Raw genomic sequence first — 27800 nt, forward strand, 5'->3', positions numbered from 1 at the left:
TGGCGGAACTCCTACTTGAACCACCTCTTTCTGCCTGAAACCCTGCATTGCTGACCACTAAGTACAGGTACTCAGTCCAAACAGCTGTAATCACCAGTCGTTACTATTTCCCTGGCGTGGGACTCTAGCCGCTTCCGAGGCGGTGACTCTGGCAAGGGAAAGGACTGCCCCACCCCTTCCTGAGATGCCACTCTTAACATGGCGGCAGTGTAGCGACGCCTGCGTCCCACGCCCAACAGGGTCCGGGTGCGGGCCAGTCTCCGGGAAACCACACTCCGGAAATGCCTGTGCGGCGGCGGAAGCGGAAGCGCACGGCGGTGGGGGCCGCGGGAATCGTCGGTCCTGATTCTCCCTCCCTCTCAACCACAAATAACAGACGGAGGGCCGGCTTAGGTGAGGCGGCGGCCGGGTGGTCCCGCGGCCGGGAAGAGGGCCGCGGTGCCGGGGGCTTGTGCGGCGGCTGGATGGGGACTCCTGGGCTCCCGACCGCCCGGGCTGTCGGTCTCGGCCCCTCTCGGGCCTGTGGCTCCCGGGAAAGCAGGGATTGGGTTTGTGGTTCTTGGCCTTCTAGGCCTTCGTTGTGGGGCTTGCTTCCTTGTCTGAACCTGGCCCAAGATACCAGCATTCGGAGCACACTCTTGCTCTCGATTTCTTGAGCAAAATGGGAATTGTTTGCCTGGACGACGTGGGGACTCCATCCCACTCCCGGCGTCACGAGTTCCACGGCGTTAATATTAAGTCAGTGTTTAAGCCAGTAAATTGAAAAAGGCCTGTACCCAGCGTACGCAGGGAATATCCATGAGCAGGACCCAACGGATACGTTCTTGAGAGGCGGCCAGTCCTGGGATCCCGATCCCCGAGTTCTAGTCTTACTTCGTCCACTTTGCCCAGGTCCATTGCCCTTTCTGTGACAGTTTGCTTGTAGGTACAATGAATGTGTTGGGTGCCTCTGATGTCCCTCCTAGCTCAGGGAGTCAGATTCTCTACTTCCCTGCCGAATCTTTTCCTTGGAGACAGGCCTGAAAAGCCTGTGTTTCTAGCCTGGAGGTCACTGATGAGAGATGCCTACCCTGTTTCTTTCCAAACCCCAAACCGGCCCAGGGCAAGGCATTTGGGAAGGTCCCCGTGCTTCCTGTGCAGGAGGAATCTCGGCCCTGAGGACTTTGTTTATAAACCCATACCAGCGATGTAGAACACACCAGTGTGAAAACTAGGAGACTTTTTCTAAACTTGCTTGTTCACTTTGGCAAATATCTTCCTCTCTGCGAACTTGAGATTTCTCATCTGGCAAATGAAGGTGTTGAATTAGGTCATTGGTTCTTAATCCCCTTTCCCATACTCCCAGCACAACTAAAGAACGAAATAATGGTTCTATCATATCCAGATTTTCTGGGGGAGGGGAAAAGTGGGGTTTGGAGGGTGCATATATAGTCATGTAGCTTGAAAAATCTGTGCTTGTAATTTTTAACTTTCATTTTTGAGAGTTACTAAGGCTCTTTCCCACTCTAAAAGTTGCAACGCTGTAATTCTTATGTCCTCTTTAGCTGAAGAATATAGGCTTTTGTGTGTGTGTTTGTTTAAATGACTGTGTGCCCTGGAGGTACACACTTTAGTAAAAAAAGGTACTAACATAGAATAGGAGAAAAAGGAGCAACCCTATTTCAATGTGGTAAAGTGACAGTGAAATAAAATGGGACCTGCCCTAGAGCTGAAGAGCTGGATCCTCGCTTCATCAAGAAGTGCTATTTTCTGACTCTATGACTTAGGGCAACCCCGCTTACCTCTCTGGGCCTCACTTTCCTTATCTGGAAAACGAAGGGTTGGACTGGATGATTCTTGATCCTTTCTGTACTTAATTCTGTTGTTATTTTTGTTTTGTGTTTTTGTTTTTTTAATCTAAGCAGTTTGGTGGATATGGTGTGACATTTCTTTAGGAAAGAGAGGCCATCCTAGGTAGGAGACATTGATGATTTTTGATGTGAGAAATGTGGCCAAACTAAGTGACATGCCAGAGATTACTTTGATGGGAGTAAGCTGAAGCCCATAGAAGCTGAAGAAAGGCATTAAACCGGAAGGGCAGGGAGGCCCTTGACCAGATAGGGTGATGAGGACATTGCAAGTTTCACATGAGTTGTGAGATACTGGTGTTAAAAGTCTAACTCCATTGGGAGATGGCAAGCTTCATGGAAGGAAGACTTTGTCACCACCTACCCTCGAAGGGTGGATCGATAGTAGCAGTCAAGAAGAGGATTTGCCAGAGTTTTTAGTTAGATACAGAATGAGAAGTTGATACAGAATTGTGAACATTTCAAAAAAGAAGAAGTACCTAAGTTCTCTGGTTAGTTGTAAGGTGTTTCTCTCTGCCCGGTAATGTGTATAATAAGAGACAAATACATATCCTGAAGGGGCTGGTGTGATTGAAGAAAGGAATAAATAGAATAATTTAGGGATGGAAAATGTGGACAAGATGGCTGTTCCATCTTGATTTTTAGGTGTGACATTGAGACAGTAAAGGAGTGAGTTTATGTAGGTCTTTTGTAGGTATCATGCTGTGAGAATTGTGAACAAGTGTTAAAACCTCTATAAAGGAAATAGAGGATTAAAAGGAAAGTGAGTTGATTTTGTAAGCAAGGAAATGTTGGTGCTCCTCTACAAGAAGTGGAGCTAACCTTCAGGGCTAAGGATTGAAAGATTGGGATAAATTTGGGAGCAACCAGAAGGAACTGAATTAGTAGAGAATAGTGTAGTTCCGTTTGGGATGGGAGGAGCTTTGAACTGGCAGGCTGAAAGAAGAGCATGCATGCCCAAGAGAAATTGTATTATGGAAGGATCCAAGTTTAAAGAGTACTCACAAATAACACAGGATTGGTACTTAGGATGTACTTGGGCCTCTAGAACAAAAATAATGCTTCCTGTGGCTAAGGTCCTTCAAACAGACAGCTGCGGAAGTAGGATATCCCACGCTGTTGTGAGCTACTGTGTGGAAGCCTTCCGTAGATAGACCACAAAACAATGTGTGAAGGAGGCTGCCGTCAGCAGCAGTTCTGTCACAACACCCAGAAGGCCATCTGCAAGCATTTGAGTGTATCTCTGGAATGCAGGGAGACAGCCCAGGTGCAGTATGGGTTGGGAAGTCTTAATCCCAGCCTGAAATCTGACACTTAATCTATGCCCTGGGACAGGTGACTCACCCTGTCTGGTACTATTTGTCCATCTGAAAACTGAGGGTGCTAGTCTTGGACAGGGACCTCTGGGTGAGCTTTGCTGTGTCTGTGAAGCCCCTGAAACTGTGGGCGTGTGTAGTTCAGCGTACATGGGTCTCGGTGTGTTTTGTTTTTTCTGGGGGCGAAGAGATACAGCTTTCATCATAGTCACATATCGGTTCAGGGCCCCCCCAAAATTAAGAAGTGTGTGTCTAGGTCAACTGTGAAGGCCCCTTCAACTTGTAACATTCTGTGATTCTGCAATTCTGTCAGAATGCCGTTTCTTTGAGATTTAGGGCCTAAGCCCCCAGAACTTGCTAACTTTAGAAATACGCAGTGCTGTGCACTATATAGTCTTCACATGTTTATACTCACCTGTTATGTATACTCAGCTCTGTACAAGTCCCTCCCCGGCTCCTCTGCAGGCCAGCTCCAGTGTGTCATCTTTATCTGCTGCTGATAACTGGAATTTCTCTCGTTTCCACTTGCCCTTTTACCTGCTGCTGGTTTGGACCTTTCCTACTTCATTTAGTTACTCGAGTGGCAAATGGTGATGATTTGGAGGTGAGGGTAGGAAGAAACCAAGACATAGAAAGCTAGTCGTGATAATTTTCTATTCTCACTTGCTTATATCTCCCATCCCACTGAAATAAAAGCAATTAAGAGAGGGTGTGCACGTACAGGAGAGACACCATCATCAGTTGGGACTTTGTATGCCTCGCCTGCAGGGTCACCAGGCCTCTGTTACTCAGCGCCTGGGATGAAATGCTTAGCGTGGCCTAGCTGATAGTTCATGTTAGTGGAGGTGATGCCGTGTTTTGTTGAAACGATTCTGGTGTCTTTTGTAGAGTTTGAGTGGTGGCAAGGGAAGTCTTTCATAGTCTTTAATGAGGAAGCTTTTTATCTCCTGGACATTTCCGGGCCACCTAGTTGGACTGGAGAGGACTGCTGGAGCTGCCCTGTCTATAGGACCTAAGCTGTGGAGGCCCTGGGTGGAGGACGGAGTTGTTATTTACCCCAGCGTTCATCTCCACAAGTCCCTTCCCCACCAAAGGCTTGGAGTAAGGGGGAGGGAGGGCAGTCACTACTCTGCCTACTGTCAAATAGGTAGCTGACATGACCAAGTCTTTAATTCTAGGCATGATATGGGAAATAGACAATTTCACCTAAAATTTTGTTAGTGCATACTGTAGGTTCAACAGATTTTTGTGGGCTTGCTGAAGTCCTAACATCTCTATGATGTTGTATAATGTCATATGTGTGATTAAATGTTTCTCTGAGTTCCAAACAAGTGAACTTTTATGAACTCAAACTACGTGGTTTAGAAATTCAAAGGTAGGTTGTTTGCCAGGGCTACTAAATCTGACTCACACAGAGCCACAGCATTGCAAAATAAAAAGGGACAATTAAAGGTGGATCATCGATGAGGGTGTAAATCATAAGTGGTGTGAGTTTGGTGAAGAAAAGAAGGGAGAAGTGCTGAGAAAGCTTTTTATTTAAAGGATCAAAAGTTAAGAACATGGTGTCTGTGAACAGTTAGAGTTGTGAAGATTCTTAATGGTGAAACGTGTTAAAATACGATAGCTAGAGAATTGATCCATGGTTGATTGATCTGTACTAGTTAATCGTCTTGTTGAGTCATTCATATGTGCAAGGCAGCTGTTTGTGATGTGTCCTTATTAGAGTAACATCTGACCGCATTCTTGCCAGAGTTACAGACTTGTTGCTGAGATCGTTCAGTGCTGTGGTAGCAAAAAGGAACATGAAATGGTTCTTAGCAGCCTTGGAACGACTGGATGCATATGGAGGAATGGAAAGACTGGTGGCTATTCATACATCAGACACGTGAAGATTTATTATGAGCAAGGACTTGTTACCACCTAGAGGCAGGAGGTTGAATTTCTTTTCCTTTTCCTGGCAAAGACACGATGAGTAAAATACTACACAAGTTGCTATAGCAGAAGTGCCCAGGGAGCCCAGAAGAGGGGGTGAGTAGGAGAAGTTTTCACAGGGGACTTAATATTTAAACTAGATTTTGAAGGCAGATTTTTTAAAAAATAAATTAGTGGCTCTTTAGGCCAAAAAAAAGGAAGGGAAGGGCATTCTAGTCAGCGTCAATAGCTTACTAGGGATGAAAGATAATGTTTGTGTGGGGGAACTGAGTATCCGAAGGAGCAAGAGGTAGGGTTGAAAGGATGACATTAGAAAGGTGGCTTGAGACCAGATTGGAAAGATTTTATCCTAGAATCTAGGGTTCCTTGTAAGCTGATTTGGTCATTGTTTGTTTTTTAAGGTATACACCACCAATCTAAAATTTTCAGACAATGGAGAAGAATATGAAAAGTAAACCTGTTCCAACTTTTCTAAACCTCTGTTCTCACTCCCCAGAGGTAACCACTGTTTATATTTTATCATCAATCCTTCGAAAAATACCCCATGAAAACATAAACATATTTGTCCTTTTTCTTTTATGAAAATTCAACATCTTGCTCTTATCACTTAGTATGCAATCAGAGGAATGTTTTAAAAAGATAAGTCTAGCCCTGGCTGGTGTAGCTCAGTGGATCGAATGCGGGCTGCAAACCAAAGGGTCGCCAGTTCCACTCCCAGTCAGGGCACATGCCTGGATTGTGGGCCAGGTCCCCAGTGTGGGGCATGCAAGAGGCAACCACACATTGATATTTCTCTCCCTCTTTCTCCTTCTCTACCCCTCTCTCTAAAAATGAATAAATAAAATCTTTTTAAAAATTAAAAAAAAAAGAACAACTCTAGCTTCAGTGTGGAGTATGGTATGGTAAGCATTTATTCAGCAAATTATGTATTGTAGGCCTACTGTGTGGCAGGCTTTGCTCCAGGGCCTGACAATACAGCAGTGGACCTCACTTAGGAAGCCATTGCAGTAGCCCAGGTGAGGGCTGACAGAGGCCTGAAAGCCAGTAGGAGTGGATGCAGGAGCAGTATTGTGGGGAAACTGATGGGAAGAGCAATGAAGTGACAGTGGGAAGTGAGAGATCTTACATTTGAAGAAATGGGTGCTTGGTGAAACTGGCTGAATTTATTAGGAGCACAAATGACAATCCGGGACTCCTGATTCCTTAGAGTTTTGCTTATTTTAAATAATTCAGTTTTATATTTTCTACTGCCCTTCAGAAGATGATGTTCTGTATCTCTTGTATAATTATTTTTATTAATTTGGATATGGTCTGTACTATTGTGATTACTTTTGTCTGTCTATATTTTAAAATAAATGTTGTTTTACCTAGGCTTTATAGGGATAATTTCTGCCTCTGGTTTGCTGCTTTAGTCTGCTCTGTTCTCTGCTTGCTTTCAGGTACTTCGAACTCAAGTAACCAAGAGGGAAGATTTGCTCTTTGATACTGGAGATAACACAGCAATGGGTCCACGAAAGAAAAGTGTTAAAACGTGTCTCATGAATAATGACATTGCTGAGGAAACAGTATCAGAGGAAACAAAGGACTATATGAATCAACTTTCGCATGAAGTGCTTTGCCATATTTTTAGGTAAGATTATTTCTTTTGTTGTAGAAAGTTGTGTTGAACAGCCATTCTCTAGGAATGTTGACGTTTGTCAACATTCCAGGCTTCTTGGAATTTTTATTGATGGGAAGATCTGACTTTTGTTATTACAGTACTGTGTGTACATAAGCCAGTGTTCTGGTCTTTTTTTACTGCAGCCCATAGTGAGAAACACATTTTTGCTCAGTAGACAGATAGTATGTGATTGAAACCAAGGTTTTGTGAAGCAGTACCCGTCATCACCATATGCTGTGCACACATGATAGTTGTTTTGTGATAACGTTTTTCAGAATCTTTTTTTAATCATATTTTTGTCCAAACTGCATTATAACAATAGTTAAAGAAACCAAAAGAAAAGAAAAGGAAAGAAAGAAAAGAAAAGAAAACCCGACTTTCTAGTTTGCCGTGCTCTGTTCTTTCAGTCCTTACCTATTCATTCGGTAGACAAACCCTGATATATTTTGTCTCTGGAGTTGAAGACCTGAATTTGAATCCTGAGCCTCTCATTTACTAGCTGTGGACCAATGATAGGTAAAAAGGTGTTATAATAATGAAATAATGCTTTTAAAGCACTTACCACACTGCATGCCTTAAATGCTTGGTGTTAATAGTGACGATTATGTTCTACCTTTTTTCATACTGCTACATGGTCTTCATAATTACCAATTTAGTCATATAACACAATAATTATCTTTGCCCTTGTTTTCTGACATCTGGATTGCGTCTAGTTTTTCTCTTACGCAATTAACTTTTGTAAGCATCTGGATTTTCAGTTATTTTAGATTATTTACTAGGGGAAATTTTCATATGAAGTTCTTAGGAATGTTTCGAAGTTTTAAAAAGTATTATATTTGTAAATTAAGTTTTTTAAAAGTAGCAGAGTTCCTTTAGGGAACCATGGCTACTTTATTTCACTTTGTTTTTCTTCTCTAATATAAATGTGCGTTAGTCTTTACTTTCTTTAGTTTATGATTCTGTGACATAGTGCAGTTTTTGTTAGTTCAGTTGTGTCTGGGAATAGGAGGCACAAGTAAAATAACAGATTTTTTTCTTAAACATAACAAAATGATACTAAAGTTCATCTTACAGAAAAAAGTCTACTAGAATAGCCAAAATTTTTTGGAAAAAGAGTCTAACCCTACCAGATACTCAAATATATTCTAAAATATACAATAATTAAAGGTTTGTAATTGGAAAAGATATCCAGACAGTTGGGTAAAACAGACAGACTCCATATGCAGGCTACATATGTAGATTCAAATATATTTGAGGATCCAGTTATGATAAATTTGGTATTTTTATCAATGAGGAAAAACAATGGATTATTCAGTGATAATGACACAACCTGAAACCATTTGGAGAAAATAATAAAAGCATGTTCTTATCTCATATCTGACAACTAAATTCTAAATGCATCAATGAACTAAAAAATAAAGCTATTAAAATTCCAGAAGAAATCATAGGCAAAACTGTTCCCAGGCACCTGTATTAGATGTCTGCTGAGTGACGAGAGGACATATTATGAACAAACTGGACCATTTTTTAAATTGAGAGTAGATCAAATAATATTTTGCAGTTCAAACAGAATATTCAGATGGAAGGGAGTCAAGCAGAAGGATGTTACTCGATTCTAGTACAAAAAAACACGCAGGAAATTGGCAGAATGTAAAGAACTGTGAACTAAGCTGAGTACTTGAATTTGGTATGTTTATTCTTAAAAAGATGTAATTTTAGGCTTCTAGAGTTTTTATCTGAGGACCCGTGTATTAGTTTTTTGATAACTACTTAGCATGTTTTTGTGAACCGAGGCAAACCATGGTTTCCCTGAAGGAAACCTAAGCCTTGCTGGGTGTGTTGTGTCAAACACAGATTTTCTGAAACGTATTTGATCTGCCTTTCAAACTGCAGCCCACTGACTATGTGTCTGTGAAGGAAAAGTAACATTTCTTCTTCTAAGGGCTCACGTGATTACTGAACTATTTGTACTTAAAGGAAGTATAATACTGACTTAGGCAAATAGTTTGGATAACAGTGATTTGGGGGAAATGTTTTAGAGGCAAAACTTGATTTAGAAAACAAATTCAATATTTTTCATTATTTATAAAATATGTAGTAGTATAGTTTCTAAAAATTATCCTACTTATATCTACGTTATGGAAACTGTAAATTAACTTAGCAGTAATACTTTTTTTAAATAGAGAAATTGATTTGATTTGATTTCTTTATTTAAATAGTTTTAAAGGGGGAGAGAGAGGAGCCAGAGGTAGGAAAAAACAGAGTAGAGAAATACTCCGCAGGCATACTTGGACTTTCTTTTAGAATGAGCTTAATTTTTAGGAAGTAGACTCAGACCTAACAGTGTAGACATCTCTTCTCTTTCCTTCTCTTCCCTAGCTGTCACTTTTTGCAGGTCAGCTTTTCTGAGCCTGTTTCACCACTTCCAACATAGAAAAATCAAAGCACCTACTTTATCAGTGAGGGTTCTAGCAGGACACAAGATAAACTCAGCTGGAATTTGAAGATAATTTAATGAAGGAACTGTTCAGAGCGGTGTGGGTAGGGTTAAGGGAGTCAATGAGGGATGTTGAAGAATTCAACTAGGGGGCCGACTAGAAACAGCAGAAAGCCTTTGCCTGGGCCTGCCTTGGCTAAAGTCAGCTGATAGCCAGAGGGGCAGGGTACACTGTCCAGCAGAGAAGGGAAGGGTGGGGGAGGGCTGTGTGGCAGACACTGAACCACCTGCCTTGTAAAGTTGTGAAACAGTGACTTCCGTCTGTGACAGGATACTAGCTCAGTAAAGGGCAGCTCTTACGTTTTTTGTTTTTTAATTAATTTTCTTGTGCATGGAGGGGTGTTGAGAAAGAGAATGAGATATTCTGATCTTTCAAAATATATATATTGGTATTACTGGAAACAGAACAAAAGTAGAGGTTAATTGAAAAGTTTCAGGAAGGAAAAATAATGGGAGGTTAGAAAGAAGAAATTGCTGTTCAGATGAAGTGTTCTCACTTAACGCTTTTGCAATACTTTTTATCAGAGTATTTGATCTAAAAGGTAAAAGATCTAGGGAAAAATGATCTGCTACAAACCTAGTGTACATACCTGTTGATGAAGAAAATAGTAGAGCTGCTGCGGGGGGGGGGGGGTGTTGAGGGAGCAGAGAGGAGTCTTTTAGCCACTACAGAGGATGGATTCTGTGAAAGCTATGCAGTAAAATTGGCCACACTCGCATTGATCAGAACTCTCGCCGTCCTTGCATTCCCTTATCATCTTGCTTTGAAATGCACTGATATCTCTTTCTTCCCTTTTTTTTTCTTTTTTTTTTTGAAATTTTCTTTGTCCTTAAAAACTTAAAAGGGGAAAGGCAGTTTCTATCAAATGCCCTGTGGAGGTAGCTCAATACTTTATTTAGCTATTTGAGTATTTGCTGACTTAGCTATTTTTTAGTACAAAACCATAAATGCATTTTAATCTTAAAACCCCGTGACTATCCCTAAGGTCTTATTTCATCGGAGGAGTAGGAGAATGGAAGAAGGAAAAAATAACCCATCAGGGAGAGGAAGCACTTAGCCACTTGATAAATTTGAGTTTCTTTCTCTCACAAAGGTACCTCCCTCTGCAGGATATCATGTGTATGGAATGTCTTTCCCGGAAGCTAAAGGAAGCAGTGACCCTGTATCTGAGAGTTGTGAGGGTTGTGGATCTCTGTGCAGGGCGGTGGTGGGAATACATGCCAAGCGGTAAGTGGATTTAACATGTACATTTAGTTTTCTACTGGAAACTATCAATAATGTTTCCATCAAAGGTTACTTGTCATCAAATGTTACTTGTTGTCTTGAGCTAGGCAATTGGAATCACCTTGTAGGTAAGGAGGCAGGATTTTATGTGAATTATTTAGGTTGGGTAAGTTTGATAAAAATACATGTTGCCTGATGTATTATTGTTTTAGTCATCTGTTGTTTTCATTTCCTATTCCCTTCAGGAACTGTATCAGCCTGTTCCACAAATATGTGGTTAGAGAACATTATTGAGACTTTTGTTAATTACATATATGTCGACCATATTAGACAAAGTGCCCTTTGTTTTACGATGCAGGTTTTCACAGTTTTCCTGTACCCCTTGACGGCATCCTCTGGTTAAACAGATACTCTAAAATATCAGATAAACTAGACCAGTTTTTCTAAAGCTGCTCTAGTAGGCCACTTCTGGAACTTGAGTTTCTTAAGCACTTTTAGAAGGCCTGTACTAAGTCTTGGATATTTTCAAATAAGGCATTGATCTTGCAGGTAAAGAACTCACAGTTAGTAGCCTTTCCACAACAAACGGACCTCAGATAAAGAGACCGTGAGGAAAGAAAGTTGATGACGTGAGTTAAACAGAACATAGCTGAAAGGAAAGAATCAAAGTTAAGGGCCAATCAGTCTTTTTTTCAGTTAACATCAGTCCATTAGTTAATGCCATTTGGTTACTGTTGTTTGGCAATTTTAAATGTCTTCTTTAACCATCTTTCAAAATATCCAGATCCTGATATTTTGAAAATGTGATGGGACTGGGCACAGGGAGCCTTCCTGAATGCAGAGGGCTGAAGAGATAATTGTCCTGCATTGTCCTATGTGTGGAACAGGACAGACTACCTCTGGAATACTGGAATGTTGCACAGCTTGGGGTACTATATCCTTTCAAGAGCGTCTTCCGCTAACTGGTAACTCTTGTCAGTTGGCCATAGTTGGTTAACAGTATATACCCTTATGTGAAGTACAGAACTGAGGCTAGAACTTAGCTTGGGAGAAGGCAAACCACGGTTGTCTTTGAATACTTGAAAGAAACCATCCTAAGAGAAAAGGATTCATCTTATTCTGGAGAGTGATCATTTACTGCAGAAAAGAAAAAAATAGGGCAGTGTGAAAATGACTGGTATTCCTTACATTAGATTGGCTTTAATGGGGGTTAGGCCAGCAGGAGTTATGGAGATGGGATCAGCGCATGGTGTAAAGAAGCAGCAGAGGAGAGCTCCCAGTGGATACAGTTTTAGAAGAATTCGTATGCACATTGCTGGCTTCTTTCAGACTATGATAAATGCCTGTGAGCCCAAGGCTTCCCAACCCTGCAGTGAATATAAAAAGAGAGTCAAAGCAAACAGTCTGTAGCCTAGAATAAACTCGTACTGACTACTTACTGATGCCATCCTGGCCTATTCTCTGGAGTTTAAACCCTGATTCTTTATATAATCATGCTAAGATTTTTATGTATTGATAGTACACTGTGCTTTTCATGTGTGATCTCTTTGGGTTCTCATACCATCTCTGTAAAGAAGGTGAGACTACCCACATTCAGTGCAAGGCAATATGTAGTGTATAATGGAAGAGAATGGACATTGGCAGTGGTCAGATTTAGTTCCGAATTTGGGCTCTGCCACTTGGTAGGTTTTAAACTCTTTCAAGCTCTTTTTCTTTTTCTTTTTTTTTACATTTGTAAATGGGGTGATGACCTAGTTCATTGGGTTGTGATAATAGATGAGAACACATGTAAAATTGTTAATCCATTGAATGGCTCAGTCAGTAAAGTTTACATACAATACAGGATAATAATACGAATTGTTATAATTAGAGAGACCAAGTCATTTCTGAGGTCCCTTCTTACTCTTTAGTTTTATGATTCTAAAGTTAACATATCATCTGGATTAGCCCTGTACAAATGGAACACGTTTTGAAAATTTGAGTGTGTAAGACTTAGTGATTTGGGGCTTCATTTTATTATTGAGAGCTAATATTTTTATTTGTTATTAGTGAGCACACAGTTGGCTTTCTGACAGCCTATGTTAAAAAACAAAACACCCAGATAATAAAGTGTCATCTCTATGAGACTCTTCTCCCACCTTACCTCACCAGCACTTCTGCTGTGGGAGTAAACTGCCTCCTTCTGTCCCCAGGTGACTGATCCCCACTAGGCAGCATGACCGGCCTCCCACATAAATGGCTGTCTGTCAGTGCAGCATCCTCACAGCGTGGGTCACTTATGTTTTCTTAGGCACTAACTTGCATCCATCTGTCTTTTCCAAAAGAATGAATTGCCTAAAACAGCAGTTTGCAACCCGTGCGCCCCCCCAAATTTTTAAACGAACAATACCTGACTATTTAGTCAGGGACACTGACCTCTTTTCTTTTAGATGGTCAAATAAAAAAAAAAAAAGGCATCAGCCAACGCAACAATAGCTGTCAGGTGTGAATGCCCTGTCTTGAACCATAAACATAGGTCATATAATAGAGTTGCATCTTACTGGTCACGTCACATAATAAGGCTGCATCTGTTAATTCTTTGTACCAGAAATCCTTATATGCAAGTATAGGCATATACAAATGATTTTTTAAAAGTCATTATGGAGCCAAACAGTATAGGTCATTACTATTATTATTAATTTTTATGTAAATCAAGAATTATACCTATTTTTTTGTCAGATTGGCAAAAAATATATTTTTTGGTGTGCTGCAGAATTTTAGTAATTAGTTTACATGTGCCATGAGATGAAAATTTTGAAAATCTCTGGTTCAGAACATCTGGGAAACAATAGTTAAACACAGGACAGAACAGTTACTAGGAAATGGTCAGACTAAGAGAATCTGGGTTGGGACAGATCGAGGTTAGAACTGAGCTTTCTGAAGATGAAGATCACATCTTACTCATTTTTTCAGTTGCCTGCTCTGCAGAGCCCTTGAGGTTTTATGAACCAGAGAGTACCTGTTGGGGAGGACAAAAGTGACTAGTAAATGTTGACAAACAGAAAAATGAACTTGGCACTAATTATCTTTGAACTTCTCAGGCTTCACAGATTCCAGTTTTCTGACACTATTGAAGAAGATGCCAGATGTGGAACAACTATATGGCCTTCATCCTAGATACCTTGAGAGGCGAAGGGTACGGGGCCATGAAGCTTTTAGCATTCCAGGTGTTCTGGAAGCTTTGCAGGCATGCCCAAACTTAGTGGTGAGTGCATCTAGCTGAATACTTGACATCAACTCATTGATGAAATGAATCAAAAGAATGATAACACATGTTCACTCACAGGCAAATTTCACCCATAGCACACTTTTAAGTTCCATTGCATGCTTAACATTTTATGGTACAGAAGTAGAAACTTTGATGCTAAATTAAAGCCTTTCTTATTCTTGCTTTGGCATCATTTTCTAGGGTGTGGAGACTTCTCATTTGGAGTTGGTAGAATCCATTTGGACATATATGCCGCATGTTCATATTTTGGGGAAATTTCGGAATCGTAATGGAGCATTTCCAATTCCTCCTGAAAATAAACTGAAAATTCCTATAGGAGCAAAAATTCAAACTTTACATTTAGTTGGTGAGTACTATTTGTCAGGTCACTTGTGGCTCCTTGAAATGCCACATAACTGAATATTCATTGAAAGGAAATAAAGATAATTTTAGAAATGGCTTTGTTGATTGGTGATCGCAAAAGATATGCCTGTGAGACTTGTATAAAAATTTCGCATTAAAGAGCCCAAGGTGGAGCATGGGAGAAATACTGCTTTACAACAATCTATTCCCTTTTTGAAGACAATTGGAGTAGTTTTGAAAGTTATTGTGGGTTTTTTATTTGTTTGTTTGTTTTTTCAATGAGCCAGATCCTGCCATGGTTTCCTGATATCCACCCCTTGGTCCTGGCTCTGCCCTCTGGAACAGAGCCCTCCGGTATAACTTTCCGTGATGGCAGCAACGTCCTCTCTTTGTACTCTACCATACGGTGCCCCCTGTGGCTGGCGAAACAGAGGCACTGAAGATTTTATTTTATGTTAATTTATCCACTAGCCACATATAGCTAGTGGCTACTTTATAATACAGCTCAGCCCTAGAACATTGCGTAATAAAAAATACCCTCACTATAAGGATTTTTTAGTAATGATTTTTTAAATAAGAATCCTTATTATAGCTCTTGATTACTTGTATCTTCTCCAAGCAGAAGATTCTCCTCTGTTCTTCAACCAGAGCCAAACTCTACCACTTCTCTGTTTCCCTGAGAAATGGGGAGGAGATGGTCCTTTTCAAAGCCACCTTATTTGCAGTGGGCACAGTGTGCCTTCTCTGTCTAAATATTCTCTAATGTTCTACCCCAGTCGAGAAAGAGGGAAGAAGACAGGCAGCTCACTTTCTCAGCATCATGGTGACTGGCTCCTACCTCACATTTACAAACCCTTAAGATTCAGGTATTTCTAGAAAGAGCTTTAATCTCTGTCTCTGGATGTCACCCAGAAATCATATTTAAAGCCAGCTAGCCTGCCTTTGTGCTGAGAAATTTAGTTTTCTCACAGACTTGATAGTGGGCATTGGTAGTCAGATAGTAACTGTGCGTATTGGTTCTGTGTCTTCCTAATTTTGCGTTTAGTACCTGTTCTCATCTTACATCCGTAGGGCAGATATATCCGGGAAGGGGTGTAGAGTTATGAGAAAGACTTTGTGTATAAAATGTAGAAATACTTTTTTTTAAAGATTTTATTTATTTATTTTTAGACAAAGGGAAAGGGTGGGAGAAAGGGAGAGAAACATCAGTGTGTGGTTGCCTCTTGTGCACCCCCTACTAGGGACCTGGCCCACAACCCAGGCATGCCCTAACTGGGAATCGAACCAGCAACCCTTTGGTGTGTAGACTGGTGCTCAGTCCACTGAGCCACACCAACCAGGGCAGAAATACTTTTTAAATCCTATCTTCCCATATGCTTTTTCTGAAGGAATAACAAAGCACTAGTCTGTTTATGGTTTGTTCTTTACAAGAGTGTTTTAAGCAAGTCAAACTTGATAGACTTTAATTAGGTAATTTGTTCTGATAAAAATACCCCTGAAGGATACATTATCAAATTGAAAAACAGACTCTTGCATTTAGACACAGAATACAGAGTTTCCTGGTGATTTTCTTGCTTGTTCTTTTTTGGAATATGTTTTAGGGGTGAATGTTCCAGAAATTCCTTGTATTCCAATGCTAAGGCACCTTTATATGAAGTGGGTAAGACTCACTAAGCCACAACCATTCAAAGACTTCCTTTGCATCAGTTTACGAACTTTCGTCATGAGGAACTGTGCAGGTAATGGGTCTTCGTTATGGTGCAATTATGCATGTGCTATTCTAAAAATACCCTAAAGCAAACTCCACAGCTACATTCATAAAGGAAATTATATTTTGCCACTACTACGTGTTTTATAACTTATTCCCCTCATGAAGATAAATATACTTTTTGTTTTAAAGATGGTAGATGCAAGATTTGTGTACGACCCATGAGGAGAAAGGGCGTCACCATGTCTCTACATATTTCTAGGCACTTTGGCACTTTTGCTTTATGTAGGATTGTTTTAATAGATTTCTGTCCGCTTTCTTTGTCTCTGGTCCCCTAAACATTCTGTGTGTAAAAAGTTGTCTGATCTAACTATTTACTTGAAAGCATAAAACACTGCTTTTGTGATGCTAGTTTCCTAGTCAGAAACCTCCAGGGTCTCCATTTCCTGAGAGTGTCAGCTGCTGCGAACTATTCTGCTTTAAAGTTCACAGTAACCAGGGACCTTCTTGATAGCTTAGTTTCTGCCTTCTTTCCAAGCTACACCTTCTTTTGTAGTCGGGTTTGCCTACGCACTGTCCACAACCAAACACCTTTCACCGGAGTGTCTTTCCTTATACTCTCTGTATTGTCTTGTCCCGAGTCACACGCTTCCTTCCTCCCTGTGTACACGTCCTTCAAGTTCTGCTTCTTTCCAATTCCCTTCCTCTCTTCTTTCTTTTTTATATGATGTAGAAGATCTTGTTTTTATACTTGGTATGTTCTGCCCTTTTATATTTTTGTAATTTTTCACATTAGTTTTGTCTCCATGTAAGTCACAAGTTCTTTGGTAGGACTGTCTGTTGTGAACTTCCGTACACTGAATACAACATTGGTTACATAGAGAGCGTTTAAATGATTGAGCTATGTTACTTGAATGAAGGATCAAATTTCAACCTAGCTTTTTCTCCCTTCATTAATTTGAGCTCAGAACTATTAAGACTTCAGGGAATTTATTTTTAAAAAAATACTAAATACCTCTCCCGTATTACTGACAAACCCTTATGCTAAATATGCATTGCCCGGTGAGCAGGGCAACGCTTTCATTCTAACAAGTTAAACGGGAGAGAGCTGACTACTTGGCTGTCATTTTCCAAAAAAGAATTTAAGTTATTTCAGCTGCTGATTTGAAAATATGTCTTTAAGGCAGTTTATATCATGTGATTGAATTTTGTTTTCCCTTTCCCCAGGCCCCACAAATTCCTTGAAATACGTCCCTTTAGTAACAGGCTTGGCCTCTGCCCGAAACTTGGAACATTTAGAAATGGTTCGAGTTCCTTTCCTTGGAGGTCTTATCCAGCATGTAGTGGAAGACAGTTGGAGATCAGGTAATTTTCTTTAGTTATTAAATATTTTATTTTATTTTTAAAAATTTTAAAGGATTTTATTTATTTTTAGAAAAGAGAAGGGAGGGAGAAAAATAGGGACATCAATGTGTGGTTGCCTCTCATGCACCCCCTACTAGGTACCTGGCCCGCAACCCAGGCCTGTGCCCTGACTGGGAATCAAACCAGTGATCCTTTGATTAGCAGGCCAGCACTCAATCCACTGAACCACACCAGCCAGGGCTAGTTACTAAATATTTTAAAAATAGATTTTTAAAAATCAGTCAGCTTTTATTTACTTCTCTTTTGAGTCTTTTCAGAAGGAAATGCTTGTTAGTAATGGCACGTTCTGTCTGGTGTATTTCAGGGACAATAAGTAACCATGAGCACAAGCTGGCATTCATTTTCATTTAGCAGTGTTAAACCTTCTTAAAATAAATAGTCGTAAGGCATGTTTTCTGGCTGGTTAATACTTTTTACTTAGTTAATAACACATCTGTTATATTTGGAATGTTTCTGAGAAGTGTTAACAAAATGTCTAATGTACTTTGGTATTAAGAGATGTTTTTTGACTTGGATACCTTAGGCCTACAGAAGAAATCAGATATTAATAACATTTTTGTGTTTATCACTTGGATATAGATCTGTCCATTAGATGTTGGCTTTTAAAAGAAAACAACATTTTATTCTCTAGGTCCCTTAATTATATTTTAAATAGAATGTTCTCCATGTTAATCATCTCATTGAAATAAAAATACCAAGACATTTGGCTAGTTGGATAATTAATAGTTGAGAACTAAAAATCTTAACTTTGGCTATTCAAAGTATAAATGAAAAATCAAGTACCATTGGTAAAAGACATTATTATTAACAGTAATAATGATAATACTTGAAACCCAACAGAAATGCACACATGCATATGTTTACCAGGGAGTGTTGAAGACTGTTTATAGTAGCATTGTTCCTAAATACCCCAGAATGGAAACAACCCAAATGTCTACCAGCAATAGCGTGGAAATTAAAATGGAACACAGTCTTGCAGTGGCGTACTGTGCAACAAGGAGAATGAGCACACTAGCTCTAGGCAGCAATGTGGATGAATTTCATAAACAAAATGTTCAGTAAAAGAAGCTAGACAGTAAAGTGTACATATGGTGTGATCTTATTTGTAAAAGTTCAGAACAAATCAGTCTTTTGTGAAAATTTATGAGCTATATACATTGATAATTTGTATACTTTCTATCCTCTGTATTTTGCACTAGTTTCAAAAACATGAAACAAAACCAGTTGAAGTTAAAATCGTTCTGATCTTACTCCTTATAAATACATTGGAGGTTCATACTTTGGTCAGAAAGTGTCAGGATCCCTTGTTTACAATTCCCTTGTGAGCTCTGGCTTTCTGGAAATTCTTACATAATAATTAAATAATTTGAACTAATTTTCACACACCATCAGAATGTCTTTTCAGAATGACGATATCTGTTTTCATTTTAGGAGATGACTAGTAGTCCCAATTGATCTTGAGGTACTAATTTGAATGGAAAAATAAACTTAGATTTACTTTTAAACAGATAATTTTCTAAAGTGTGAATAAACGCTTTAATAAAAGTGCTGTGGTCAAATGGAATGTCTTTTGTTCCTTTTCTCCTTTAGGTGGTTTTAGAAATTTGCACACCATTGTTTTGGGGGCTTGCAAAAATGCTCTTGAAGTAGACCTTGGTTACCTCATCATCACTGCTGCTCGTAGGTATGTTTCTTCTTCACCTGTATCTTTTGTCTTAGAATATATGTTTTTTCCTGTTTAACAAAAATTTGGGGGAATATGTGTGTGTGAAGTTTGATCGTGACTCGTTGAGATTTAAAGTACGCAGGAGTTGTTTAAATAGCAGCAGGGTTGTCACTTAGTGGTAGTTTTAAGCTATTACGGGTGACCAGTTCAGCTCCTCTTTAGACCCTGCAAGCTCTGAAAGGCAGTGGTCTCGTCAGAGAAAAGCAGCCAGCCACGTGGAAGTGCCTGAGACTGCAGCACAAGTCAGCACGGACGCTGGCGCCTGTGGCCCCCTCAGGAAGCATTGTCTCAGCTGCGATGATCTCTGAATCAGTTTAGTTAGTTGGAGTTATTATTTGCTGTTGAGAAACATTGTTTAAAACCAGCTTTTTCAGGTCCTGACCTTATAACACCTTTAGATTTTTAACACATTTTCATATCATTTTATGCCACCTTTACTATTTCCTATGTTATTCAGAAGTCTACCTCTACTTTTACTTTATTGTTTTATTTAAATTGAATTAACTGTTTTTCAGTTCATGCAAAAACAGTTGTTTCATCAGTAGAATATTAAGAATATAAATAGAACAAAACTGTTTCTAAGTTTGAGTAAGTAGTTATTGTTACCTACTGTAGAACTGTACTCTTTGTTCAAATGGGACTTAACAGCTAGCATAGGAAAGATGTGAGAAAAATGCCAGCCCCAGATTCTTACCTAGACTTGATCAGGTTTAAGAAAGCACTGGAAAGGATATACGATTCTTACGGTGTGATTCATTGTTATTTAATAGAACTTCAGTGCACCACCTAAGATGTGCCCACACTTTGCAGAATGTCCCTTTAAAGGAAACATCTCTGATATTTTTTAATGGAGGGGAGAAAAGTTGTTTGCATTTGACACTTCAGTAAGGTAAACTTCTTTCAGAGCCTTACATTAGGAAGAACCTTTGATTCTGGTTGCTTTTATTTTACTGCGATATGTATCTCTTTGTTCATAGGTTACATGAAGTTCGGATCCAGCCTTCCCTCACCAAAGACGGCGTCTTTTCTGCCCTAAAGATGGCAGAGTTGGAGTTCCCTCAGTTTGAAACCCTTCATCTGGGATATGTAGATGAGTTTTTGCTGCAGAGTAAGACTTACTTCTTTTCTTATTCCCTAGAATTGCTGTAGGAAACTTTCCTGACAAGGGGAAACCTGAACTGGGATGTTCCGTATTATCCTGAATATAAGACAACATAAAATCTTAGGTGCTCTCACTTCTTGAAAAAGAAATTATTAATTTAAACTTGAAGTGTCAGTGACTATTTTTTTCAATATTGCCTCTGTCTTTAGCATGTTATATAAAATACAGTGATTATCAGAATGCCATCCCCCTAAAAACCTTTACCTACATTTGATATTGTCTCCACTCTGCTGCCCACGTTTCTTTCCCATTCTGCTTCATTTTTTTCACAGAACGTCATCTTTGGTTCCATTTGTTGAATTTGACCTACCACACTTCTTGAAGCTTTTGATGGCCCTCTCAGATGAGGTCCCCTTCCCTGCCCATGCTCTTCATTTCCACAGTAAGCCCACTAGGGCTTCTGGATTTCCCAGATAGTGTGAGCACTTAATGGTCAGTATTCATTTAATGATGACTGCTGTTGGAAGGCATTTTCTGGAATGTATTTACAGTGGGGACCTCACCCTTTGGGTTTGAATGCATATCAGTTCGTTATTCAAACGTGATGTTAGTCATACATGCAAGAACACCAGCATGTTTTTATTTTTACAAGAATTAGTTTCTTCCCCGTGTAGTTTACAAGAAGTCTTTTCTTCACCTGTCACTATCATTCCAGGTGTTTTTCTTTTCCCTTCGGATCTAATTTGTGCTGTAAAGACCAGAAAAGGCTTATTCTTCTGGTCGGGACAGTCCAGGTCCAACAGTACAACTGTTGTCCTTTTTCATTTCTAACATTGTCATAGTAGGAGTTTTCTTTCTTTTTTTTTTTTTTTTACTTTTTTTTGTTGTAGTTTTCATTCATACAGGTGAAGGATTTAAAAAGATCAAATCAGCCAGTTTAACAAAGGAGTCACTTTTAATCTATATAGCTTTGAAAAAGATCAGCTTTTCACCAACATTGCTTTAAAATGCTAAACTATTATAGTAATTATAAAATACACATATACACATATAAAATATAAAATACACATATAAAATCAGTGTATAGCAAGTCCATCCATAAAGTCCTTAATAAGTTCTTGGGACTTGAGCGAAACGACTTTGCGTGGTGAAACCAGTCTCGCCATAGACTCACCAACACGAAAAGAATGCAGTCCCTGCGGCATCTTGTCGGCGCTGTAAGGAAAAGCGGTGCAGCACCTGCTGTGTTTGGCATCAAGCTTTTTTTGGTTTTGATGAAGTTGCTCACATTCTCTATCTTTTTATTTATCTTTTTATCTTATTCTCTATGTTGTAACTTAGAATTACTAGCTTGGTAATTGCTCTTCTTTCTGTAATCTTGTATTTTGTTCTTCTCAAAAGCTTAAAATTACAAGTTTTGTGTATTTAAGGTGGCCACATTTAGGTCCAGGGAAAGATTGTCTTTGAGGGTCACCATTATAACCAGATATTTCCCTATTGTGCTTCTTTCTCCTCATCACACATTTTCAGAGAAAAACGTGTTACCCTTGACTACTGTTGTCTTATACTTCCCAAATAACTCATTGCAGTCTTTTTCATACTTAATAGTCTCTTAGCTTTGACCGTTCTATAAGCTGTTCTTTTCTTCACATTTGTTGCAGTTCATCCACTTTTTCTCACATTAGTGCTCTCCTCTGCTTCTCCAGGCATAGTCCAGGATTCTCTGTATCAGAATAGGATCCGGGTGCCTCTAAGAAACTTGAGAGGTCCCAGGCTACACTCTTTCACTTAATGTCATCCTTCTCAGTAATTTAGATTTTGAAGCATCTCTCCAGGAAGTAGCAGTGGTCCCTGGTAAAACTTGAATCACTTTTTTTGTTACAGAGGGTCTGGCAAAATATAAATGAAGTGTCACCTTTGTCCCTTACACATTTATGGTGGAAGTGATAGTGCTTAAATGGGGAAATGGATATCCGAAAAGCAGGTGCTCTGTATTAGGAATATGAGAAAAGTGACCTAAGGATCACTTAGTACTTAAACGTATTACGAATACTGAGAGAGGGGTTCTTTGTTCACCTAGCCTTGTGATCGCAGAGCTGCATGTAAAGGTGATAACACTCACTGGAAACAAGAAGCAGTGCAGACTAGTCTTTAGGGCTGAAGCTTTGGAGAGAGAGAGAGAGATGGCTTTGAGGCCTGCCTATTATTAATCATGGGACCTCGGCAAGTTACTTCTTTAGTCCATGTTTTCTCATTTGTTAAATAAAGGTAAAACTAACAAATGAGAAAACATGGACTTTTATTATTACAATCTCTAGTAATGGTAACATTTATCATACCTATGGGCTGAATTAAAAAGAAACAAAAATGAGTTCTTGGTGATGTCCTCAGAGTTTTGAGGGAGTGTGACAATAAGGAGACCCCAAGAGCAGGAACACGGTGGTCGTCTCAAAGCACGGAGTGAAGGACGTGAATTTCTCGTTAGGCTGCAGCCTTTATGCAGGTAGCTCTCAAAGAACGGGATCAGTCCAAGAGCACCTGACCAGAGGGAGAAGGTAAGTTTCGAGTCCAAAGGGCAAGAAAAAACTTCTTAGCAGGAGGTCAAAAAAATTGCTCAGCTAAATTGTGAAAGATGGGTTAAGGTGAAATTTGCAAAAAACACCAGTAAATACCCAAAAGGGGGACTACAGGAGAGAGACCGTGAACTCTATGGAAAGTGGAATTGGAAGAGTTTGGAGTGGATTGATTGTTTTAAATGTGTTCTGAACTAAAGGTATAAATCCCTGTAACATGCAGGGTGGCTTCACCAGAGCAACTGGGTTTCTCTGTGCTTGCATCAGTTGATTACAAGGACTGAGAGATGCTTGAATTCTGTATCCCTAGTCCTATGCTGGACATGGAAGATGTAAATGTGAATTAGATATAGCTCCTTTTTTTCTTCAAATTATTCATAGTCAGGTGGACCATCCTGCCCAGTAAAGGGCATGTAGATGGGAGAAGCGATGATAGAAAACGAGGAATGAGGTGTGATTAACAATGGCATGCACTAGAATGGAGGGACCTCTTCTGCTTATTCACATCCCCCCGTCTGTGACCAGACAGTACAGCAGCACAGCCCAGTGGCAGGGAAAGCGGGTGTGCCTGAGTTAGAGCCCATTTTCTGGGGAAGGATGCAGATTTGCTAACCAACACAATGAACTCTAAAAATGAATCTGAATTCTCCAAGTTTACACTTCTCTATACGCAGCCACACCCAGTGCCAAACACATGGTCCCTACACTGTGAGAGAGCTACCTTTTAAGGTATTATTTCCCTTTTAAAAGGTAAAACTACAACTTCACCATAAGCATGTACTAATATAGTATATCCCTCAGTTTTGCTTTAATTTGGCTTTCTTTTTGCTTCTTCTAAACATTTGGAAGTAATTTTTTCCTATTGGCTGCTCCTTAACTTTTAATATAAATTCTCACTTTGCAAAATAAATGTTAGTATTCATACGGTATACCTAACCAGAAAATGTACCCAAACCTAGATCTGATGATGAACAGGTGACACAGAATGGTCTCAGAGAGTGATCAGACTGGATGTTACGATAAAGAATTGGAAATGCCCCATGACACTTAACCTTCTTTTTTTTTAATTAAAAAAAAAATTATTTCTCTTTCTAGGCAGAATGGCTAATGCGGATCTGGTGAAGTATGGTTTGGCTGATGTGGTAGAAAATCCTGGCATTATCACCGATATAGGGATGAAGGCAGTCAATGAAGTTTTTTCCTGTATCAAATATTTGGCAATTTACAATTGCCCCCATCTGCATAATCCATACAATTGGATCTCAGGTACTGTAGTCTTAAATATGGCTGTATTTTATATTGAGATAACATGTATCTCTGTTTCCTGTCTATGCTATAAGCAAAATTCCTAATATAAAATGTAGATATTTACATGATTGTTCATACAAGTTCTGAGAACCTTTGATAACCTACTTGGAAGTCTATTCAGTGCTTCTTTGAACTCCTGACATTTCTGCCTAGAAATTTGCACAGTCCAGGTTATGGATTCAAATGCCCTGACCTTTCTATATACTTCTGTGGGCCAGGCGCATACAATGAAGGTTAGAAATTGTTGGTTGGGATATTACAGTTGTTTTCTCTGAATTACCTTTCAAATGACACATTATCTGAAAGGACAAGGACAAAATGGGTGTGTGTGTATAAAAATATATAAATTACATAACATACTAAACATTAACTTGTACTGAAATTTTTCACCTTAAAATTCTAGGCTGTTTCAGATACCCCCAGTGGTATTTTTCATTATTGAAGGAGTCCATTTTTCTCCCTAAGAGAAGTAGTACTATTTGTTTCTTTAAAGGTCCTCCTTAAATACCTAAATTCACAAACCTTAAAGAAATTCAGAACTAGAGAATTTTCATTGTGATAGCCTCTTTAATCACACCACGCCCCCTCCCTGGCACCTACAGAACAGCCTCCTCTGCTGTGTGAGTCACCTTCTTAGGTTATTGTGCCTGCTCACAGAGTCATCTCCAGGCCTGTTTATGGGCTCTGGGCCTCTACTGAGATCGATCCCTTATTAGAATGGCCATATCTCACCCCCCAGAACTGAAACTTATCCCTGGCCCAGCTGTACCAAGAAGTTACTGGGAAATACAAACTTTAGGCTGTAGAGGACATATAGATCACTTAAAAAAATAACATTTACTGGGTTTTTGATTTGTTTGTTTTCTTCGATACAGAAGAGTATAAAGAAGAAAACAAAAAATGGTCTATAGTCCCATCACTCAGAACTCCTGTTAACACTTAAAATAACTAAAAGTAATACATGCACTTGATAATATCAAATAGTACAGAAGGGTACAAAATGAAAAGCCTCCTCAAAGGTAACCCCCATCAACGGTTTCTTGTATTTTCTTCTGGACAGATTCTTTTGTGCATATTGCAGCCCATACATGTATAGCATTTAAAATGATTTGTATGAACAAAAGGATCCTGCTACGTCTATACACTATTCTGTAGCTTTTCTTTTATAGTAAGAATATTTTTAGAGCTTTCCATATCAGCAAGCATATTTAGTTCTCCATTCTTTTAATAGCTACATAATGTTCTATTAAATGAATGCACCCATATTTCTTTAACTAGTGTTCTACTGTTGAATAAGTACATAGTTTGTTGAGTGAATCACATTTAAATCAAGGCGGATTGGTTACAAGCTATCTAGCTCTCACAATGAAATTAAGTAACATCATAGTTTACAGTCATCCAGTTTTAGAGATCATGAGAAAAGTTACAGGATTTGAAAGTCCTTGTGACCTATAGCAAAATTCACTAGTAATGGAAAAAGTATTACTTAAATTCTCTCCGGCATTTTGTCAACAGACCACTCAAGATGGACTCGATTGGTTGATATCAACTTAGTGAGGTGTCATGCTTTGAAGCTGGACTCCTTCGGCCAGTTTATTGAGTTGTTGCCCAGCCTGGAGTTTATTTCACTGGACCAGATGTTTCGGGAACCTCCCAAAGTAAATCACATTTGAGAGAGCTTTTGTTTATTTATTTTGGTACCCAAGGAAGAAAACAAAACAAGTGATATTTTCTTTTTAATAATATGCCTTCACAATGTTATAATGGGACTCTACTGCCAGTGCAGTGAAGGCATAAAGGCTATAATAATGCTTACATGGCCTCTTTTCCTTATAAATGAGTGTTAAGGGGTCTCTAGAGAAGGGAAAGAAAAAATTAAGTAGGAAAACTGTCTCCATCAGTCTGTAAACTGAAGGTAAGGTAAGAGAGTGAAGGTGGAAATTTGAGTTAAGACAAATTATTACTTGGACTAAGTAATTGGAAGACTAAATCTAATTGGGAACCCAAAATATAAATAAGGATTAGGAATTTATTTGGAAGTGGTTTACTTTGCTGCTGTCTATTTACTTAGATGTATATCCTGGGAAATTTGAGATTGCCTAGTTAAACAAAGTGTTATTTTAAAACTGCTTAACAAATAAAACTTATACTCTCACTTAATGCTTCAACTCACTGTGTTCTGTGTTGTCAGTCCTTAGTGGTTGCATCCTCACTGTTGAAGCAGTGCAATAGAGTTGGGAAAGCTCGGGATTTGGGGTCAGGATACTGGGGTTCAGGGCCCAGCTGTACCACTTACCTGGTCCCGTGCCGTTGGGCAGCTCTCTTCCCACGTTCATCTCATCTGTAAATCAAGCATAATAACAAATTCTCTTTGCTTGAAGTGCTGCGAGCCTTAAATGAAGTCCTCTGTGCATATGTAAAAGCACTACATAAGTAAAGCGCTATATAAATAGTCTCATGTAGAGATGGGGTAAAGGGTTTAAGCACGTGGTTTTGTCTTGCCCTAGGGCTGTGCTCGAGTAGGTCTGAGCGCAGGCACGGGAATTGGGGTGTCCTCGGCCCTCGTCAGCAACCAGAACTCCAACAACGACAACGATAACAATGCTCAGAATAACGCCAACATCCACGACAACAATCACCATCATCCAGACGACTCGGATGAGGAGAATGACTTCCGGCAAGATCTGCAACCAGGAGAGCAGCAGTTTGCAGCCGACGGTAACCCAGATCTTTTGTGAGCTCCAGATAGAAATGATTTTTACCTTGGATCATACTTCTCTGACTCTGTTTTGTCCCCACCCCCCAACTTAGTTTTGTCACTTGACACATTGGGGTCCAAGCTGATAAGGTAAACGAAGGGGTGGATGAAATTTCCCTTTTGCTTGTTTCAGACTCGTCCAGGCAGTGCCTCTTGCCACAGAATCTGTAAGGGTGTACAGAACGGGAAGGACTCATAGCACCTGTCAGAATTAGGGTACAATGAGCCTCAGAGGCCTGCCTTCACTGAGATTTTACTTTGAGGATTTGGGCAAAAGAACATCTCTTAGTATCTCCCTGACCAATAGATAGGATTATTGGGTTTGAATATGGAGACCATCTTTGGAAGTCCCCAGAGCTGAAGAAAAGAATACCAATGAAGTGGTAGACATTGTGTTAGGCATCTTTCACTTACTTTTCATCATTAAGTCCTTCACAACCATCCGCAAATTAATTACATAAACTAATAAAGGCCTATGGGATTTCACTTATGTAACTATCCATCCAGCTCTTTAATACTGACTGAGCACCTACTGTGTACCAACCCATGTGTTAGGTCATTTCATCGGCCCCTCTGTTGATGAGTGTGGAGAGAGCAACATCATTTCCTCACCAGATTTTCCACTTCTGCTAGACCTGTTAGAACTAGAGAAGGAATCTCTTCTGGCCATCTGTCTCTTGCTCCTTCACCCATTCTTGTGGGCACAGTAATTAATGAGAACTGGAAACCCGGTGGTCTGGAACTGCTTTTATAATAAAGTGTACTGTGTGTGGAGCATGATCTCCTATAAGGTCGCCCTCAGGGATGCAGGCCCTTGTCTAGGAATCATCTGTGAGGACTGTCTTCACTTTTTCACCTTTCATGTTCTCTACGGAACTGTCCGTTTTGGTTCTCAACAAAGTCAGCAAAAGCTAGAGTGACTCTCTAACTTTGTTGGAGTGACTCTTACAAAAGTTAGTGGTTGTTTCTCCAATTTCATCTTTGACATCTCAGCAGCATTTGTCATTGATGACCACTTCTACCTTCCTAAGATAGTTTCGAAACTTTGCATCTCTGAAACCATTTTCCTGGTTTTCTTGCCAGCTCATTGGACATACCTGCTCAGTGGCCTTT

The 27800-nt window shown here is 39.6% G+C and overlaps 1 protein-coding gene across 8 annotated transcripts in view; it reads left to right on the plus strand.

The window, feature by feature from the left end:
- The first annotated feature begins 237 nt into the window (after positions 1 to 237).
- The window catches only part of FBXO38 (F-box protein 38), a 46355-nt gene continuing 18792 nt past the window's right edge, over positions 238 to 27800 (plus strand). For 4 of the 8 annotated variants that reach the window (XM_045184973.2, XM_045184975.3, XM_045184976.3 and 1 more), the window contains exons 1-13: positions 285 to 393; positions 5497 to 5593; positions 6535 to 6725; positions 10347 to 10480; positions 13558 to 13721; positions 13926 to 14091; positions 15689 to 15826; positions 17023 to 17160; positions 18811 to 18904; positions 19924 to 20054; positions 23717 to 23887; positions 25445 to 25587; positions 26437 to 26647. In XM_045184973.2, coding sequence (XP_045040908.2) covers positions 5528 to 5593; positions 6535 to 6725; positions 10347 to 10480; positions 13558 to 13721; positions 13926 to 14091; positions 15689 to 15826; positions 17023 to 17160; positions 18811 to 18904; positions 19924 to 20054; positions 23717 to 23887; positions 25445 to 25587; positions 26437 to 26647 — 1747 coding nt within the window. In that variant the 5' untranslated portion in view covers positions 285 to 393; positions 5497 to 5527. Of the gene's footprint in view, positions 394 to 4913; positions 5192 to 5496; positions 5594 to 6534; positions 6726 to 10346; positions 10481 to 13557; positions 13722 to 13925; positions 14092 to 15688; positions 15827 to 17022; positions 17161 to 18810; positions 18905 to 19923; positions 20055 to 23716; positions 23888 to 25444; positions 25588 to 26436; positions 26648 to 27800 lie in introns of all 8 variants that reach the window. The other 4 variants (XM_024576750.3, XM_071221805.1, XM_071221806.1 and 1 more) reach the window with 2 other exon arrangements.

The sequence above is a fragment of the Desmodus rotundus genome, chromosome 6, assembly GCF_022682495.2.
Source record: "Desmodus rotundus isolate HL8 chromosome 6, HLdesRot8A.1, whole genome shotgun sequence".
Classification (NCBI taxonomy): domain Eukaryota; kingdom Metazoa; phylum Chordata; class Mammalia; order Chiroptera; family Phyllostomidae; genus Desmodus; species Desmodus rotundus.